This window comes from Trichoplusia ni, chromosome 26 (assembly GCF_003590095.1).
Source record: "Trichoplusia ni isolate ovarian cell line Hi5 chromosome 26, tn1, whole genome shotgun sequence".
In the NCBI taxonomy this organism is placed as follows: domain Eukaryota; kingdom Metazoa; phylum Arthropoda; class Insecta; order Lepidoptera; family Noctuidae; genus Trichoplusia; species Trichoplusia ni.
Window position 1 is genome coordinate 4,020,028 of NC_039503.1, and position 20,699 is coordinate 4,040,726.

The 20,699-nt window shown below is 36.1% G+C and overlaps 4 protein-coding genes across 5 annotated transcripts in view; all 4 read left to right on the forward strand.

The window, feature by feature from the left end:
- Positions 1–2,377, forward strand: part of LOC113505446 (zinc finger protein 287-like) — a 53,886-nt gene extending 51,509 nt beyond the window's left edge. The window contains exon 5 of the mRNA XM_026888127.1: positions 947–2,377. Within this exon, the coding sequence (XP_026743928.1) occupies positions 947–2,298 (1,352 nt within the window). The 3' untranslated portion in view covers positions 2,299–2,377. The remainder of the gene's footprint in view (positions 1–946) is intronic.
- Positions 2,378–2,574: 197 nt separating this feature from the next.
- LOC113505453 (zinc finger protein 888-like) lies at positions 2,575–4,123 on the forward strand. Its single transcript, XM_026888146.1, has one exon. The coding sequence runs from the start codon at positions 2,622–2,624 to the stop codon at positions 3,708–3,710; it is 1,089 nt and encodes a 362-aa protein (XP_026743947.1). The 5' UTR covers positions 2,575–2,621; the 3' UTR covers positions 3,711–4,123.
- A 5,128-nt stretch (positions 4,124–9,251) lies between these two features.
- LOC113505448 (zinc finger protein 12-like) lies at positions 9,252–13,813 on the forward strand. 2 transcript variants are annotated; one of them, XM_026888138.1, is made up of 5 exons: positions 9,252–9,488; positions 10,418–10,562; positions 10,895–11,032; positions 11,729–11,884; positions 12,362–13,813. In XM_026888138.1, the coding sequence occupies exons 1-5, from the start codon at positions 9,333–9,335 to the stop codon at positions 13,465–13,467; spliced, it is 1,701 nt and encodes a 566-aa protein (XP_026743939.1). In that variant the 5' UTR covers positions 9,252–9,332; the 3' UTR covers positions 13,468–13,813. The 2 variants fall into 2 exon arrangements, with proteins under 2 accessions (XP_026743939.1, XP_026743941.1); XM_026888140.1 differs by having other exon boundaries at positions 9,253–9,488; positions 10,421–10,562; positions 12,362–13,812.
- Positions 13,814–14,486: 673 nt separating this feature from the next.
- LOC113505459 (transcription factor Ouib-like) lies at positions 14,487–20,539 on the forward strand. The gene is made up of 5 exons (XM_026888151.1): positions 14,487–14,872; positions 16,155–16,296; positions 17,701–17,811; positions 18,577–18,735; positions 19,380–20,539. The coding sequence occupies exons 1-5, from the start codon at positions 14,705–14,707 to the stop codon at positions 20,483–20,485; spliced, it is 1,686 nt and encodes a 561-aa protein (XP_026743952.1). The 5' UTR covers positions 14,487–14,704; the 3' UTR covers positions 20,486–20,539.
- Positions 20,540–20,699: the final 160 nt, after the last annotated feature.

Consider the following 20,699-nt stretch of genomic DNA (forward strand, 5'->3'; position numbering starts at 1 on the left):
GCGACGAATATGTTTGACGTTTTGACAGCTTTTGTATAGAAAATATGTCAATCGGCCATATTTATTCCTGAGATAGAAGTGATCTGATGATTGAAAAATGTCCTAAAGGTTTTTAATTAGGATCATGTTGTTCATGTTCGCTATAAATGAATCACAAAAAAAGAATATTGTTTCAAAATGTTATATTTACTACGAGCTGAAGCAGCGCGACTCTCAAATTTAACATGTGTCATGATTATTTTCTTTGTATCCTGAAAAAAAAACAGTTTATCTAAACGCACGTCGTCATGTGTGAGTAATACTCAATATACAGTGTCGTTGTGCACTAACACAGCTTTCATTTGTGTGTCACTGTCACACAAATTAAAGCTTCCATAATAAACAATCGCTGTCAATCACGCACACATAGCACCGCCCTTACTGATATGTTGAAATATCTGTAGTTTAAGCTGAAAAATGTAAAAACTCTAGAATAAATTTGAGTAAATAAATGCATAACAATCATTTTCGGTATTATTTAAATATTCGCCCATATCTGCTCTCTTAATTATGGCATTACAGTATTAAAGCCATAACATTTTTTTACTAGCTAAATCGGACGATCCCACGGGAACATAAAATCGGGATTAAAACCATCCTATGTGTTAATCCTGGTTATAATCTATCTGTGTACCAAGTTTCGTCTAAATCCGTTCAGTGGTTTTTCGTGAAAGAGGAACAAACATCCATACGACCTTAGCAAGTATTTATATATCAAAATTCATAAAATTATATATTAATTGTAAGTAGTGCGTATAACTAATTTGCATCGTAACCCTACTTCTTAAAATTACTTTTCTTGACTCTATTCCTAAACGCGGGAGACTTTAAAAAAAAAAACAATTAATTCTACAAAAACATAGATCCAATTAAAGAGCATCAAATACATCCAATTTTTTTCTTCTAGGAGTCATCCAAGAATCAATAACATCACTTATTATGAAAGACGAAGACGGACAAGAAATTAAAATGACAGTTCTCAAATATCCCATACCCTTAGACATGTTGGAATATGAAACAGAAGTAAACGGAGAAAACGATGAGAAAACAATCGTAAAGCAGAATGACATTAAAAATAAAACTCAGAAACTTAATGTCAATGATAACACACCAAAAATATCAGTCTTGAAAGAACCCGTCTGTTTAGACGACATCGATTGGAACAAAAACAACGAATCTCAAATATACAAGATTAAAACTGTACAAGGATGCTTCAAGAAATTGAAGAAAGTTAAAAATAAGAGCGAATCTTGGAAACAAAACGTGTTAATCATCTTCGAGAACTCATTCGTCTATCCTTTCATACATTTGAATAATAAATACAAATGCTTTATTTGCTCCAAAAGATATTTAGAATCGAATCAATTGAAAGAACATATTTTTGAGCATACCGTTAAAGAAATGAGTAAAGAATTGACTAATCGAGTAAGAGATAAAAATATAAAAGTTGACGTAACGCATTTGCAATGTAAAATCTGTTTGCAAAGCTTACACGATTTGGAAGCATTAAAAATCCATTTAAAAGAACATGGAAAGGATATAGACTTGACAATTCAAGATAATATTATCCCATTCAAATTGGGTGATAAGAATTTCGACTGCCAATTATGCGGTGAGAGATATCTTAAGTTAAGACTCCTTATAATCCACATGAGCAAACATTTTAATAATTATAGCTGTGAAGTTTGTGGCACAGTGTTCATATCATTAAACCTACTGAAAAGACACCAACAGATCCACGAATCAGGTAGTTTCCCCTGCGAGAAATGTGACAAGGTCTTCAACAGCGCTGAAAAACGACGGATGCATACCCGAGGAGTACATCAAAAGAAGTTCATACGGCGATGCCCAATTTGCCCTGAGAGATTCAACTCAAATTATCAACGCACTAAGCATCTGCGTATTGTACACAATCAAAGCACTGGCTTGTTCCGATGCGACACTTGTGGCCGTGAATACGATTTGAAATATACACTTTTGACTCACATCCGATCGGTGCATCTTCAAGAAAAGAATCACGAATGTCCCATGTGCCATTCTAGATTCTTTTCCAAACACTGTTTGACAAGACACATGGTTATTCATACTGGAGAAAAGAAGTTTAAATGTGAGGTCTGTGGGAAAGCGTATGCAAGGAGAAAGAATCTTAAAGAACATAGCAGGTCTCATGAAGGAGGAATATGTTCTGTGTGTGGACAGCATTGTGGGGATCAGAGTAACCTTGTTGCCCATATTAATAGTATGCATGCAGTTATGTAAAGATTTGATTGAAGTAGATTGTGTTAATGCGTTTTTTGTATCGAAGCGTCAATGAATTAAGTAGGTATTATATTCGTCATAAGAGACTGCTTGTATTCGCAACTAAATTAATAAATAATACTTAAAGTCAACTGAATTTTATTAAAAAAAGACATTTACAAATATCCCGTAGATAAAAACGTGTGGAGTGACAATTAGGTTCGTATAGACACTAAAGTTTGCATTTGTTAGTTTTGAGCGGCCATTTTTAAATAGGCATAATTTTATTTTCCCCAGGACTGACAGCAAGACAGCGAACGGGACCAAGAACAAGTATTTGGCAAATGACAATCTCGGAACGACAAAACGCGGCAACCTTCCTAGAATTTACTACCATCAAGCCATTTTTCTACCAACAAGCGAATTTCAAATGTTTCTACTGCAATGACGTCTTTCCTGAAATACATTCAGTTTTACAACACACCGCCTTCCATGTGACACCTGACAGACCATCGTTATTAAAGCAATATCTGAGGAAAGGAAAGCGTGTCATCAAAGTTGATATTTCCGGACTAAAATGCAGGTTATGCGAGCAAAAGTATTCAGATCTCGATGATATAAGGAAGCATTTAGCTCTCGCACATAAGAAAGAATTCAATTCAGCTGGGAACGGACTCATGGCGTATAATTTAAGCACGAACAATGGGCAACTGACCTGCCACAAGTGCTCGAAAACTTTCAACTCCTTTTTTCTTCTTAACAGGCACATGAACGTGCATTTTAGCGTTGTTTGTGAAACCTGTGGCCTCGGCTTCATGTCGCATCAGAGATTAATAAACCACAGGATAGTCCATCAGACAGGAAACCACAAATGCGATAAATGTCAGGAAGTATTTACTACTAAACTAAAGTTACGCTACCACTGGGTAAAGAAACATGAAGTGACGAACACAAAGAAAATAAAACCATTAAAATGTCCGCATTGTTTAGAAAGATTCGCAGAACATTACAGAAAGATGACTCATCTGAAAGAAGTGCACGGAATATCGTTTACTTTCGAATGTCAAGTGTGCAAATCAGTGCTACCAACCAGAAGAGCATTAACAGAACACACGACCAAACTTCACACGCAAAAAATTCAGTGTAAAGTCTGCGGAAAATGCTTCGGAACGAAGTCTTTGTTAAAAATGCACATGAGAGGGCACACCGGCGAGAGAAACTTCTTTTGCGCGATTTGCCAGAAAGCTTACATGCATGAGAGGACTTTGCGACAGCATATGCGAGTTCATGGTCCGGTTTGGAAGTATTCTTGTTCGGAATGTGGCAACGGGTTTCATAACAGGAATGATTTTAATAAACACATGAAACAATGGCATCCACAGTGGCAGTTTAAGACTATTGTCAAGAATTTCGGGAGCGATCTTATGAACTGAATTTAGGTTGTTAAGCTACGTCAGAATCCTACACATTACACCAAATGAAATGAAAAATAGATATAGATTATAGTTGTATAATTCGTCAGAGTATATCCGAGTCCTTTTATGTCAATCACTTAGAATAAAGTTTTTCTGTCTAGTTTGCTGGATGAAGTACAAATACTGCTGTGACTAAGCGATTTTTTATATACTGGTTACATCTTCCGTTACAATTTTTATAAAACACTCGACCCCGACCACTTTTGATTGCCTCAACTCATTTCTATTAAACATGTCGCACATAATTCACCTTTATTATAAAAGCAAAACAAATTGAAATCTCTCAATCAGTTCGGGGGCTATAGAGTCGTTCAGACAGCCAGACTCGTCTACCCTTAACATTTTTAACTTTTTAAAGGGTTTACTTTGTAACAAAATACATCGAAAGTGCAACTTATTAATTTTAAATGTTTTCTAGTCGTGGTGTATTATTATTTTATACGTCAGCCAATATATTTTTGTATCAATTATTTTATTACGTTTTTATTATAATAAAACCGGAGAAATGTTAACCATATTTTTTGCCATGGCAACAAAACATAACATGGTACATGCGCCATATTTTAAGTGTCTGATCACTTATTATTTAAAATCACAATTGTATTGCAATTGCTTTTTAGATTGTGTGAATAAATGAAAATGCATATTGCCGACACTTTTTTGTTTTATTTTTATCTTGGTTAAAAGTTAAGAGTTTCCATCTATTTAGTAGAACAAATAATTTAAATTAAAAACATACTGTATAGTATCACATTAAAATATGTAATATGTACTTACAAAATAAATTTAATAAATTACCTAGTTCCTGTCATTTTTTTATTTGCGACAAAATATCACTACATTATTTCGGTAAGAAAAAATCAAATTTAACTTGCTTTTAGTCTAATTAAGACATAGAAATTATTTTATCTTCACCTAACCTAAGCAGAACAAATCATGTAGAAATCGCGAAACACGAATTTAAAGTGAAAAATAATAAACTAATTTTACGAAACGTTCCACAAAACTTTAAAAATAAAACATGAACATTTTTTCTTCAGGAGCATCACCAAAACGCCGGCAAGGAGCCCTGACCAGCATTTGGGAGCTCACCCTCTCTGAAAGACAGAACGCCTGTCAACTACTAGAAACTACCACAGCAACACCCTTTGTCTATTGCCGGTCGTATTTCAAATGTTTCATCTGCAAAGAACAGTACCCTGAGATAAAGAGCTTACTCCAACACACTAGGACTCACAAAACGCCAAATTACACGAAAATTATCAAACAATACTTACCAAAAGGAAAAAGAATGGTTAAAGTCGATATATCAGAATTAAAATGTCGGATTTGTGATGAGAAGTTCAAAGATCTCGACGAATCTAGACGACATTTAGAGTCAACACATAATAAACTCTTCACAGAATCCGGGAACGGGTTAGTTGTCTACGATTTGTCGTCGAAAAACGGACAGTTTTCGTGCCATATTTGCAGCAAGAAGTTCCAAACCTTTATTCTCTTAAATAGGCATATGAACGTGCATTTTAGTAACGCTGTTTGTGAAACGTGCGGGGCTGGTTTCATGACCCATCAGCGCCTAATGCTCCACAAAGAAATTCACCTCCCCGGCGGCTACCCATGCGACAAGTGTAAAAAAGTTTACACTACCAGTTCTAACCTCAAATATCATGTAGAAAAGACTCACGAAGGAGCAACGAAAATGCGAATGCTTAGATGCCCACACTGTTCTGAACGATTCACCGAACATTTCAGAAAATTGAAACATTTGAAAGAAGTTCATGGGATAACCTTCACTTTTGAATGTGAGGTCTGCAAATCAGTGTTCCCGAGTCGCAGAGGGTTAACAACTCACACGAATAAGTTTCATTCGGAAAAAACGCAATGCGAGCTCTGTAAAAAGAGTTTTAGTTGCATTACAACTTTGAAAAAACATATGATTTCTCATACAGGGGAGAGGGATTATGTATGCAATGTTTGTCAAAAAGCGTATCGGCATCAAAAGAGTTTGAAACAACACATGAAAACTCATTTACAAACAGCACAAAGTGAACAGTTTATGAAATTCGCTTGCTCCGAATGTGGAAATGGGTTTTCGAGTAAAAATGATTTCAATAAACATGTGAAAGAATGGCATCCGGGATTTTATTTTGAAGATGATGGCGCCAATTCGTGAAGTTAAAGATTTTTGGGTGTAAAAGATGGCGATTCACGACTACCTCCGTTTTTGTCTATGAAATGATTAAATTGTCATCAGCTCAAGAAAGAAAACATGAAAAAAATAGTTATCCAAGTGTTGTGTGATCATGCTATATAAATTTCTGTCTCTGAAATAATTTCAGGTCTTATTATGAGCTCTTTGTCAATAAAAAAAGGATCTGGAAAGTCTTTTATCATGTGAATAACCGAAATGAAATGTTCATGCTATATATCTCTTTGTAGTGACGAATGGACTATTTAATAATAGTTTCCTTAAATATGTTTTTTTTTTCAATTTGAATCAGTATTATTTATATGCAGGTATTAATATTGTGTATGCTATGGACTGTGTTTATGATCTCAGAAATCGATTTTAAAATCGTCATAAGATTTTACTAATTTATAATCAATATATTAGATTTTACAGTATAAATGTGTTTCAATTCGATATTTTATTTACAATGCTTTTTTGTTGTATTATTTTCAATATCAATCATTTATCCAAGATATTTTAAAATTAAACTTTAATTTTTGCCAATATGCCCAAATGTATGTTTTTTTTTAGTCTTGTACCAAATTAGTTCCTTCTTATATCTATCAAAATATAAGTAAGTAAGTAGTTAAACCTGTGTAAAATGATAAAATATTTGTGTTTTATCTCATAAACTATGTTTTGCATATTCTCCTCTCTCAAACTGTATATTCTCTTTCACAGACAACAAACTGCCGACAGAGACAAGCATTTGGCAAATGACAGTTGCAGAGAGAAAAAACGCGGCAACTTTCATACATTGCACCACCGTCCGGCCGTTCATATTCCTGGGCTCAAGTTTCAAATGTTTCTTCTGCTTGGAATACAATTCAGAGGCATCTGCGATATTAGAACATACTTCGTTACACGAAATCGAAAGCAGGGGTGTTATTTTAGAAAAATATGTGCCAAAAGGCAAAAGAACTTTACAAGTCGATATTTCTAACCTCAAATGTCGATTATGTGAAACTTTTTTTAAAGATCTCAACGCTATTAGAGAGCACCTTATCACAAGGCACAGGATAGAGTTCTATACAGCCAGTAATGGTATGACAGAATATAATATGGAACCTGTCAACAATAAATTCGTTTGTCACATTTGTAGCAACGATTTCCACAATTTCAGTTTATTAAATACACACATGAACAGCCATGTTGGAAAAGTTGTTTGCGAAAACTGTGGCGCGGGATTTTTAAATCAACATTTATTAAAGAAACACAAAGAATCACACTTATCAAAAAGGTTTAATTGCAATGACTGTGATCGGGTATTCTTTAAAAAAAGTCATTTAAAATATCACATAGAAATAAAACATCTAGGGAAAGAAAGAGTAAAGCCAAAGAAATGTCCGAAATGTTCGGAAACTTTTAAAGAGCATTACTCCAAAATGGTGCATTTAAAAGAGGCTCATGGCATTATAAGGACTTTCCAGTGCCACATCTGTGAAAACACATTTTCTACGCGCCGAGCTTTGACAGAACACAGTAACCGATATCATACAGAAAAGTACAAATGTGAAATATGTTCTAAGTGCTTTGCATTAGAGTCTAAATTGAAACAGCATATGCGCGGGCATACGGGAGAAAGGAATTTTATATGTCCGATTTGTAAAAACGCGTATATGCACAAAGTGACTTTATCTAAACATATAAGAAGTCACAATGAAACGTTTAAATATGTTTGTGCTGAATGCGGCGCTGGTTTTCAGGGGAAATGTCTTTATAAGAAACATTTGAGGCAATGGCATCCGAATTACAAAGAAAATTGTAATTAAGTTATGTATTTTTCACTAAGAACGGTGAAATTTATAATGTTTTCACTAGTCATTAATGACAATAAGAATAATTAAGCTATTGTCCTGAACGATACATAGCATTTCGTCCAAAGAAAGACGTTTTTTTTTCAAATCTCACAGGACAGTTGACAATTTTGACCATTGTCAATGCATTCCAGAAAATCAATATTGCAACGGTATTTTAATTAATGCTGTTATGAAAGTACTTAATTATTATTTTTACTGTCAACTCTTGATCTTGTTAATGATCTCTATCTCAGTCTATTAGTATTTAAGTCAATAATGTAAATATCAATGTTCGTTCTCTATGAGACTGAGGGTAGTGTTATTCCCGGTCGATTTACTTATTATGATGATATACGTAGGATGGCGCTTCAGGTTTAGTCAGTAAGAATATGATACTACCCGCTTCCTTCCCCGAGGAAGTGGCTGTCCATGAGGATTCCCTTGCTGACCCAAAGAAAAGGTTGGTGTTAGCAACAGCTTCAAGATGGCGCCCAACGTGGGACTCACAAGCGTGACTTCGCCCTTTGGAGGAATTTGTATTTTTTTTCAAATTGAAATTAAACAACATTTGTAAAATGGCAATACGCATTTTATTTACAATATAACCTACTTATTCCCATTTCAATAAAGTTTATACTTAATAGTCAGTCTTAAAAATGACATTTTGACACTACGATATCGCTTTCGTCTGGCCATCTATTTTTATTCTAGTATACTGCGTAAAACATATATATTTTATGCTCACAAAAAAAAAAGATGTCGCTCTCTAATATAACCATATTTCTTGTCGATTTATTTATTGAATTTGGGCAAAAAATGCGATATCTTAAAATATATTTAATGCTTTAAGGTTCACTCCTATGACGTTAAATTACTCATTACTGACAGCAATATCCGTAGCTCATATTTATAGTCGGTATGCGGCGGATAAAACGATGAGAAATGTATTGAAAAACAAAACAAAAAGAACCCGTACTCGTGATAAAATTTGCACGATACCAAATATACTAAATGGAGCAGCAATGAACAACAATTTCGTATCCGTACTCAGATATTATAATTACAGGCCAAAAGGTATTATAAGTCAAAATGTGAGACGCATTTCGTGTGAGATAGTTCCCAATTGCCCAGCATAGAGGATTGAAGGGAGGGTTTGCCCACCAGTGGCAAAAAAATAGGCTAGTTAAACATAAAGAGGCAGTTTACTTACGTAACGCGCTGCGTCATCGGCTCATGGTAAAGGACTCTGGTTGGGACCGGAACTAGTCGGCGAAACCGATAAATACTCTTGAGTAAACTGTTGCATCATTTGATAAATCTCTTGGCAGTAAGTACAAAAATACTAACGTATATATTTTCATAATACAGCAAATGCTTTAAAGCTAGTGTAAAATCCTCTACTAACATTTTAACAAAAAGGTAGAAACAAAACGCAAACCCTCCAAAACATTTATACTCTGTGTTCCATAACTGTCAAAGCATTGAATCAATGGGCACTTCCAGTCTAAACATCACAAAATAATCATAATTTTATATTAAAAACGTAACAGAATGAGCTCAACCAGTCGCAAGGGTCCCATCGTGGACCCTGGCTTGTGTCGATGTTGCGGCGGACTTAAGAAATGTCGCCTTTTAAACGTGGAATACGAATGGCAGGGACAACGAGAGGTGTATTCAGAAATGTTCGTCGATTGTTTCGGATTACTGGTTTGTTTTTGTTTTAATAAAACCTTTTTTAAATAATGCACCTTCTCTATGGAAGAGAGGTTCTCTTCTCTATGCTGGTATTATTTATAATTGTCTGCAGTTGAACAAATTTGCTATTGATGTCAATTAAATTAAATTTAGGTAATGATTATTCAATCCAATGTTATGATTTTTCAATGTACACTTTTAGGAAATAAATTTTATAAGTTCGCGTTACATATAGGGTTTTTACAAGAAATGAGTTTATTTTCTGGTATAAATATTTATTAAAAAGATTTTATTAATCTACACTGCTGGTATCATTAATTTAAGTTCAAAAACAGAGATATAATCTTTATTTAGATATACTGACTACTATTACTGAGATAAAATGTAATAATTAACTTATAAAAAACATAACTTTGTAAAGAAACAGTTCAAAACATTATGGTATTTATGAAATGAGGTTTGATGGTCACATTATTAAAAGATTCACTAAACTTCAACTGGTTGCTTTCTCATGGTTGTTTCAAATGGGAGTCCACCTCAGCAAATATCTATCTATAATATTGAGGTACTGCCATCTGTCTGACAGTCTCTAGGCTGTATCTCAGGAACTGTAAGGGTTGAAATTTTCATAAAAGAATTCATAATGATAATATCTATTCTTACTATTACAATAAATACAAAAATTAAAATCGAAGTTAAGGCTACAGTTGTTTTAGTCTTAAAATTTGAGTTGCTTTTTTATTCACTGGTTTTTATTTTGCCACGTTTTTAGACTCACTTCCTCGTGTGTCGTTCCAGTTGAATTCTTGCAACTCAATTTCAAGGCAATTTTGAAAAAATTAGAATGGAGTGTCTTTAAAAAGCATCGGTGTTTAAACTTTCCAAATCTGACTGGTTAATTGGTTATAATTTTCAAAATATTAAGGTGTTATTCTCCCCAGCAGCTCTCTCACCTAGAGGGTCCGGAGAGCGAGCGCGTGATCTGCGCGACGTGCGTGGTGCGGCTGAGGGACGCGCGCGCCTTCCGCCACCAGGTGCTGCAGTGCGAGGAGAGACTGCTAAACGCCTCTGTATTTATACATGACGGTAAGGAATCAAGTCGAACCAAAGTGCAGTCTCTCTAGATAATTTCCAGGTAGTTTCGTGACATTGTTAAAAGTAAATTTATTAACTTTCAGTAAAAAGCCTAAGACATTAATAACACAATCTCTCTACACATTTTTCAAAATATAAATGAAACCCATTTCAATGTAATAAACTAGATAAATTTAGATTTTAGTTCCCGACGTTTCGAAACCTTTGCAGGTATCATGGTCACGGGCAGACGAACATTCGCGTAAACCTGAGAAACCACTAGATATATTTAAATGATTAGTTTATTTCTTTTTAAATGACTGAACTGCCTCCCTTATTTCCAGATAATGATGAGCAACTCAAAATGGAGTTGGATATCAAACAAGAGCCAGACCCAGGTGCAGAGCCACTAGCGCACTCTGATGGCGAAGACCACCTGACAGACCCCATAGAGGATAACAGGCCGAATATGAACATTACGGGTATATCGTCACCTTTACAATGATTATTGAATCTAAAAATATCATCATCATCTCAGCCTATAGCTCTCCACTGCTGGACGTAGGCCTCTCTACACATTCTCCATCGCGACCGGTTCATTGCCACCAGCAACGAGACCCAGCAGCTTTCACCAGGTTGTCGGTCCATCTGACAGGTGGCCCACGCTGCGCATCTAATAATATAAGAGGGTAAATTATTAAGTGATGCAACAATTTACTCACGAGTATTTATCGGGATCGCCCGACTAGTTTCGGACCCAACCGGAGTCCTTCATCATGAGCTGATGCGGTGGAATCGTGGGCACTCCCGATAAATACGCGTGAGTAAACCGTTGCATCATTTAATAATGAATCAGTCACACGGTAGTTGCTATAAAAAACTTGTGTAAATGCCGTGCCACACAAACAAATATTAGAATTCGCTGTAAGCCACTATGAAATTAGACTATCAACTTATAAGGCCAAGGTCAGCTGACCGACCAGCCACCGCAAGCAGAACCCTTGTACTATAGAAACGCCGATCTTGCTTCTTCAACGGCAAATGTCTTCAAAAGCTGGTTATAAACTTTAAGTACCTCTCAAATAGAGAACAAGAATTAATCACCACACTTATAAGTCCCACGTTGGGCGCCAATACCAAATAACACCGTCCATTATAAATTGACCTTTCGTTTTCAGTTACGATCAAAGAAGAGGAGTGTCCCAAAGAAGTAGCCAATGTAGATCCACCAGATGATGAAACCGAGCGTGCCAAGACGGAAATGTTGGTCAAGTTAAAGAAAATGCAAGAAAAACTCAATAAAATGCAGAATGTAGATGGTATTCCAGAACAAGGTAACCTTTATTTATTTATTGTTAGAATGTTATGGATGCTGTAAATAATGTTAAGAAACTAGAAAAATATATTTAGATTTTTTTTTGATTCCTACTCAAATGTAATAAGTGATTGAGTGATTTGATTTGAATAAGTCGAATATAGTCTTTATGGTGAATAAAAAAGAGTCGTCTCCCGCCTTAAGGAATTTAATCCTTGTGTCGCGATGGTCTTTGGATTATATGCACCTGACACTTAAAACAAGTGTTAGAGGATCACACAAATGCTTGTCCTGCTCGGGAATTGAACCTTCGAGACGTTCCATACTGTGGATTTGAGATGCTGATCTATACAACTCGGCTATCCATGTCAAAGTCAAAATATTTGTATTGACTTTAATAAAAACTAGTACTCTAAGTCCTAAACCTTGCCTACCTCTGCACCCTTCACTGTTTCCTATAATCTTCTATTCAATATAAAAATATATTTTTTTACAGTTCCAGAAATCGCCCGCCCGATCTCACCTCTACAACGCCGGCCTCTAACCATAGACAAAGACCTCCACATACTACGCAACACTATTAAAATAGTGGAGAATTCCTACGTCTGTCCATTCATGACGGTCTTCAGCGACTACCATTGCGTATACTGCAACGAAATGTTCATAGATCCCAACCAATTAAGAGACCACACCATGACCCACGACCCTAAAACTTACAAAACTGTGGTCAACACGAAAAAACTAGCGCAACTTGATATAGACCGAATCGATTGTAGACTGTGCGACGAAAAAATCGATTCAATCGATACTTTTAAAGAGCACATCACTAGTGTACACAAAAAAACGCTATATAAGGATGTTCATAATGAATTCATGACTTTTAAATTAAAACATGGGACTTTAACTTGTGTCGAATGTGGGAAGAATGTTGGTTTCTTTCACGCGTTAAAAAAACATATGGCTGAACATTTCGGTACGTACATTTGTGATGTCTGCGGCGCCCATTACTTCGAAGAAAGACACTTGATCATCCACAAAAATACACATAATAATAATCGCAACGTGCAAACTTATCCGTGCGACGAATGCGACAAAATATTCAAATCGAAAAACAGCAGAAACTTTCACGTAGCAAGGATTCACAAGAACGAACCCGCGTACCCGTGCAACAAATGCGAAGAGGTTTTCATATCGTACCATAAGAGGTACAGACATAAAATGACGGTACACGGAGAAAAAAGATGTTATCCATGTGAAGGCTGTGACAAGATATTCAACAGCCGAAAGGCCGTAAGGGAACATAATCAAAAAACTCACTTACAATTATTACGTCACGAATGTAATATTTGTGATAAGAAGTTCTACCTACCCTCCGCGCTAAGGGATCATATGACGTCACATACCGGTGAACGTAATTTCCGGTGTGAATTTTGCGGGAAAAATTACCCGAGATCCAAAGCCTTGAAAGTTCACATACAGTCCCATAATACGGAGAAAAAGTTTCAGTGTAGTCTTTGCCCGTCGTCTTACACACAGATAACGAATTATAAAAATCATTTGCGGAATAAACATCCGTTTCCGGAAGGGGAGGTGTATCGGTAGATTTTAAAGTTATGTGGTTAGTTATACTAGTAAATGTCCCACTGCTGGGGAAATCATTGATAACCACACATGATAATTTATTTTATTTCATTGAAAAAAAGTGGGAAAAATGTCGAATGGTCTAGCAATCTCGGTTCATAAAATAGAGCATGGTGACAAACAGACAAACAGTTATGTAAAAAAACATATGTGAAGAAAATAAGTACTTAAAATATAGACTTAACTAAGTTTAAGAAAAAATCATTTTTATTGTATAAGATACCAGTGGACTACATTATGTTATTAAGGCCTGATTTTTCAATCGTCAGATAACTTTTATTTGAGGAATAAATATGGCAAAACTGTCAAAACGTCAAACATAATCGTCGAATAAAAGTTATCTGGCGATTGAAAAATAGGCCTTAAAATGTGTTAAATTATAGATTATTGTTATAACTGATAAGAATAATATAAAGAAGTTACATATTTATATTTTAGTTTTATTTATTGGAAAAACAGAGACTAGAATAAAATCAAATATATTTATTGAAATGGTACACAATCAAGTTCTATGTGCTGTGTCCGATGAAAAATACTGACATCCTATAAAAAGATATGAAAATATTTGCCGAATGTATTGCGATTCGCGTAGAAACTCATTCTGCATTGGTAATTATTATCAATCTTTAGCCCAGAAACCTATACTGGCTATTCAGTGACGAATCATGTATTAATCATTGTGTGCTTACAAGTATACATTCATTAATGAATGATTTAATTATTATAAAAAGTTTTGTTACAATTTATTTCAGTTCAAAAATAATAAATGTATATAACTAGCAGTTGCCTGCGACGTCGTGCGCGCGGTTTGAAGATATAAGTTATGACACCTTGGGTTACAATATCGCAATTTTCTTACGGAACCCTACTATTTTTGAAATAAATTATACCTTACGTTTGGCGGGGATAATGTAGCTTCTCAACAGTGAAAGAATTTTTCAAATCGGACCATTAGTTTCGAAGCATATTCGTGTCAAACAAACAATCAAATACTTCCTCTTTATAATATTATTAGTAAGTATAAATAACAAATCTTAGTAATAACAACACGCATCCGCACAAAATCCAAAAGCGTCAAGCGTAGCAATCAAAGCGTGAAACGAAACGCAACTGTCAAACAAACCCAGAGTATTTCGATTTTATTTATTGCATAGAAAAATATTATTTATAAATGAAAACTTAACTTATTTACTGTGAAATGGAAACCTCGGGAGCACCCGCGAAGGGCAAAGGCCCTATCATAGACCCCGCTTTGTGCCGCTGCTGTAGATCTATAAAGAAATGTCGTCTACTAACTACGGAATATGAGTGGATGGGCACCAAAGAGATTTATTCTGAAATGTTTATGGACTGTTTTGGGTTACTCGTAAGTTTTTTATTTACTTTTTAAACTATTACATCTTTAGCTAGGCTTTAGAAGACCGCGTCGAATGAGTTTTTTGAAGCAAGTGTTTCACATTTTATATTAATAAAATTTCGTAGTTATTTAGTGTTAAAATATACCAGTTTTGTGATAGAGTTATTCTATTTAGGGAAAATATAATGATAACTTTGTGTTTAAGTAAAACAAAGCAATCTAGTTTTAAGAAAAATGGGTACAGTATCATAATTTACCTTGAATAAATGATGGTGGCTTTAAGCATAACATTATATCATATAGTTGTATTAGATAAACTAAATAAAATAAGACTGTTATTATGAAATGATTATAATTCCTATGTTATGAACATCTTAAATGCTTGGATGAATTGCCTTTTTTATTATAATCAAATGTTGCAAAATTCTTAAAGATAAAAGTCTTAAAATAATAGTAATTGCCTAGCAATGCCCCACTGCTGGTTCAGGGGTAAAACATTTCATATAGGAGGGTCCTGTATGGACCCACATACTGGATATGGAATATTTTAGCAATAATCACAAAAATAGCTTATGGTGGGCTTATTATTTTCAATTATAATACTTCACCTTATTTCCCACAATTGTCAGTGGTGTCATAGAGTCATTAAGAGAGTAGATTCAGCTCGAAAAGTCACATCCCAAAAAGATAGATATCAATCAGGTGCAATTTTATAATCTTAGTGCGAAACTTTTAATTTAAATTCAAATTTAATACCACTTAAAAATAAAAAAAATCAAACAGTAAACATTACATGGTCTAAAACTGCATGAGAAGGGGGTATCCCTAAATGATGAATAAATCCAGACCTAGGAAAGAAAAATTAAATATTTTTGGATCCTAAAAAGGTCACAACAAAAATAAATTCGTAAATTAAAAGATAACATTATAGAAAAACATAGCTTCTGAAACATTAAAGAACATAAAAACAACAATTTAAAAACAATAACTATAAAATTAAACTATAAGCTCATTCAAAAGATTTCACCTGCATTCACTAAATACACAAACTCTAAAATAATAACTATCGTGAGAATGATGCAACAGTTTACTCACGCCCGCGTATCTATGGGGACTGTCTGACTAGTTTCGTACCCAACTGGTCGGGCGATCCCGATAAATACGTCAATCATTCTCATCAGTGGCCTCTAACATCTACGTCAGACAATTGAAACAGCAGCCATGTTAGTTTTCTGATATTGGCACTTGCTATGATGGCAATAGATTATATGATATTTATACCATATTGCAGTTATCGCATCTGGACGGTGATACCAAGGACAGTTGTGTGTGCGCGACGTGCGTGGTGAGGCTGAGGGACGCGTGCGCATTCCGTCAGCAGGTGCTTCAGAGTGAGGAGGCATTCCTCAGCATGAGACTGCATCCTAAAGAAGGTTAGACTTGTAAGCCGTAATTGGAATGACAGCGTGCTGCTGGGGAGTTGGTTGCACCGTTTTTTCTCTCACAGCAAAAGCACTTAGGAAGCGGTGACGGGTGGGCGAAACTGGGTGCTGTCCAATGTAATGTGACCTTCAAAAAGTGCTACTTAGTAGCCTAAGTTGAATAAAAGAATTTTGATTGATTTGATTTGCCGGTGGCTATTGGTCTGTAGACCCTGGTCTTGGTTCAACAAATTCTAGAACCAAAAATCTTCTTCAAAAACCACTCAACGGATTTAGACAAAATTAAGTAAACCTGTTTCGCTAGCTCTGTGGTCCCGGGTTCGATCCCGGTCGGGTCAATGTTTAAATTCACATTTCTACATTGTCTCGGGTCTGGGTGTTTGTGGTACCTTCGTTGTATCTGAATTCCATAACACAAGTGCTTTAGCAACTTACTTTGGGTTCAGAACAATGTATGTGATGTTGTCCGCATTTATTTCATATTTCATACCCAGGATTAACACGGGTTTTTATCCCGATTTAATATTACCGTGGGATAATTTTCAGCTAGTAGTAGTTAATAGTTTAATTTCATATTGGTATAAATCAACTTGAAATATTTGTAACGTACCGACCAGACGCGACAGATGAAGCACGGCGGTTCAGATTTAGATTTCATTAGATTAGAATATTCTTTATTGTACACCATGGAATTGCAGCAGAGATTGAAAGAGTCAGAAACAACCTGACACTACCCACTGTCTCCGCCGAGGAGGTGGGTGACCATGAGGATCCACCTCCTCTCCGAAATGGACCACGAAAATAAGCGCAGTATAATAATTGACACACGGACGCAGCTATCATCCTTGTTTTAGCCTTATGACAATCTGCTAATACACCGTGATTTTTTAGTCGTCTTACAAAAGCAGCCCAGTTCATGTATCCTATGACTAGAACACGTTCATGATATAAATAAGATAAATAGGTATTTATGAGATTTGAACAAATTTAAAATGCCATTTTTATTCAATATTATGATGCAATTCGTAGTTTTTTAGAAACACAGCTCTGTTGCGAGCGCGGTCCGAGCCTTGTAACTATGGTGAGGGGCGCGGGCGGCGGCGTTTTTATCATTTTTAAGAGTAATTTCAGATTTCTCTTGTTTAATTTTTCTTCGTACTTATTGTCATAGTTGATGATAAAAAAATAATAATCGCGCGTAGGGGTATTTTACGACGGATACATGAACTGGGCTTCTTTTGTAAGACGACTAAAAAATCACCGTGTATTTCCAGCAATTTCTGCCAGTGTTGTAGAATAAACGCAGATGGTCGCTATTTGGAGACTGTTCTGGTGCTGCAACAAATCATGATTCTAATTGTATGGTTATAATAGTGAAATTAATATAATTTTCAGATGACATCAATGATGATAGCAAAGTAGAGGTTGTGGTCAAAGCAGAGCCTCTCTATGAAGATGACTCAGATGGAATGGACCGAGATGACTTGCCTGATGATGATATGACAGGTAGACACACGTTAATTTTTAAAGAGATTGTTCATCATCGGCCTAGCCTTTTCCCAACTATGTTGGGGTCGGCTACCAGTCCAATCGGTTTCAGCTAAGTACCAGTGTTTTACAAGGAGCGACTGCCTATCTGACCTCCTCAACCCAGTTACCTGGGCAACACGATACCCCTTGGTTAGACTGGCTGTCGGACTTTTTTCAGCTTCTGACTATCTGTAACGACTGTCAAAGATGTAGGAATAACAGCCGGGACCCACAATTTAACGTGCCTTCCGAAACATGGAGGAACTCGTTATGACTCCTCAATTTTTTTATTAAAAGAAAATGACTGGGGAGCTCGTGGATAAGCTATAACCGCATAAGTGAATCGATCACAATTTAGCTACGCTTGACGCGGTTGGTCCGTAGATGGGTGACCATCTTTATCATAACGAGTTCCCTCCGTGTTTCGGAAGACACGTTAAATTGTGGGTCCCGGCTGTTATTCCTACATCTTTGACAGTCGTTACTCGTCTATATAATAAGATTCTTTGATCTTCAAAAAGGTTTTTTTTGAAAACTTTTTATCATCATAAAATTCGTACCCGCTTTGGATTGAGTGGAAGGGCCAGACTCCTTCTGACTAAAACCCACCGATCTTCCTTCCTTTGCCCTTCGTGTATCGGGGCCACGATAACCCTTTCGGACAATCCCGCTGCCCCGGCGGGAATCAGCCCTAATGGCCAAAGCCGAACGTGAATAAATTTAGATTTTTCTTCATTACAGATTCTCTGGACACCAAATTAGTTGACGTGAAAGATGTGAAGCTGGATGAGGTGCCCGTGTCAGGTCGGACGCGAGCTAAGAGAGTCACCGTCAAGAGGGAGCTGGTCACCAAGATGAAGGAGCTGACTGCGAAGCTTGATGACATGCTGGAGAAACCTGGTGAGTTGACAAGAGGTCAAATAGTTAACCAAAAGGATAAGATGGAACTTTATTACTTCGTTCGCGAATGAATAAACAGTTGATTTTTTTACCCTATAATATTCCACAACTTTCACACAACGCCATCTAGTTTCAAACTAAGCAAAGCTTGTATTATGAGTACTAGACAACTGATAAACACACTTATATATTTCTCAATACATACATAATATAGAAATTACACCCAGACCAGAACAAATTATCGTGTTCGTCACACAAACATTTGTCCTGGATGTGAATCGATCCCATCCAGGACAAATGTTTGTGTGACGAACCCACGACCTCCGGTATAGCAATCAGGGTCACTAACCACTAGACCAACAGGCCTGCGCGTATATCTGTCGGCACGAGAAGTCTGTCCGTATCTGAGAGTGAGGTATTATTGTCTGTCTGTGACTAGGAGGTATCTTGTGAACCGTGATAGACTGTAGAAATTTTTACAGGTGTTTTGTACAGATTTTTTTAGCCTATTTGTGCCAAGTTCTAAGTTCAGTGTCGCGAGTCCTGATGTGACAACTTTATTGCTTCAGATACTTCAACGGATATGTAACATTTATTAATACATAGACATGACCTAACTGACCTTTACAATTTTTTTTTTACAGCGAACATCCCAGTGAAAAAGGAACTCAAGGAAAAAATTAAGAAAAAACCGGAACTAGACCACGACTTTATGGTTTATTCGAACGCAGTGACCATAGTGCACAACTCTTACGTTTGTCCGTTCCAGAATCGAATATCGATTTATTATTGCTTTTACTGTCGAGACCAGTTTACGAATCCAACAGAATTAAGAGAACACACATTAACACACGACCCCGTAGAACACTTCCAAGCGACCATGGAAAACCGTAAAATACCGAAAATAGACATCACTAGAATCGATTGTAGGTTATGCAACGAAAAAATCGATGATCTCGAAATCTTCAAAAAGCACATCACTAACGTCCACGGAAAAAACGTTTACCCCGTCACTAATGAGTTCTTGAAATTCAAACTGACTTTAGATAATTTAGTATGTACGGAGTGTAACAGCGCCTTTCCATACTTCGACGTTTTAAAAAAACATATGATCGATCATTTCGGTACATATATATGTGACGTCTGTGGCGCTTGCTTTTTGGAACGGAACTCTTTAAGAACGCACATAAAATCACATTCTAAAATCGAAGAAAGCTTTCCATGCGAAATATGCGGGAAGAACTTGAAATCGAAGTACAGTCGGTACCTACACGTCGCCACAGTTCACGAGAAAAAACCAACGGTCAATTGTTACAAATGCGAAGCGAGCTTCCTCTCTTACGCGTTGAGAAACCGCCATTTGATCGAAGTCCACGGCGACAAACGGACGTTCGCTTGTAAATTATGTGATAAAGTTTATAATAGACGAAAAACTCTCATGGAACACAACAGAAGGAATCATTTAAAAGTATACAGACACCAGTGCGATCTGTGTGACCAGCGGTTTTATTTACCCTCCCGTTTAAAAGAGCACATGGCAACACATACTGGGGAAAGGAATTTTAGATGTGAATTCTGTGATAAAAGTTATCCTAGACTACAATCTTTGCAGGAACATATTCGGTCGCATAGCAACGAAAGAAGGTATAAATGTGACTTGTGTAATTCAACTTTCACTCAAAATGGGAGTTTGAAGAATCATATGAAAAGTCATCATCAAGGATATGATATTGATAATAATTTTAGTTGAAAATGTTAAGGGATCGGTTCATCATCATCCTAGTCTTTTCCCAACTATGTTGGGGTCGGCTTCCAGTCTAACAGGTTTCAGCTAAGTACCAGTGTTTTACAAGGAGCGACTGCCTATCTGACCTCCTCAACCCAGTTACCTGGGCAACACGACACCCGTAGACGTTCTTTGTTAGCACATTTTCGTGGTTCCTAAGTGGTTTTAACCGGTAAAA

Excerpts from the sequence above, each read along its gene's own strand:
- LOC113505448 (XM_026888138.1), top strand. The coding sequence starts at position 9,333 with ATGAGCTCAACCAGTCGCAAGGGTCCCATCGTGGACCCTGGCTTGTGT. Across the intron at positions 10,563-10,894 it reads CTCTGTATTTATACATGACG|ATAATGATGAGCAACTCAAA; the intron begins GTAAGGAATCAA and ends CCTTATTTCCAG. Across the intron at positions 11,885-12,361 it reads AGATGGTATTCCAGAACAAG|TTCCAGAAATCGCCCGCCCG; the intron begins GTAACCTTTATT and ends ATTTTTTTACAG.
- LOC113505453 (XM_026888146.1), top strand. The coding sequence starts at position 2,622 with ATGACAATCTCGGAACGACAAAACGCGGCAACCTTCCTAGAATTTACT.
- LOC113505459 (XM_026888151.1), top strand. The coding sequence starts at position 14,705 with ATGGAAACCTCGGGAGCACCCGCGAAGGGCAAAGGCCCTATCATAGAC. Across the intron at positions 16,297-17,700 it reads GAGACTGCATCCTAAAGAAG|ATGACATCAATGATGATAGC; the intron begins GTTAGACTTGTA and ends TATAATTTTCAG. Across the intron at positions 17,812-18,576 it reads GCCTGATGATGATATGACAG|ATTCTCTGGACACCAAATTA; the intron begins GTAGACACACGT and ends TCTTCATTACAG.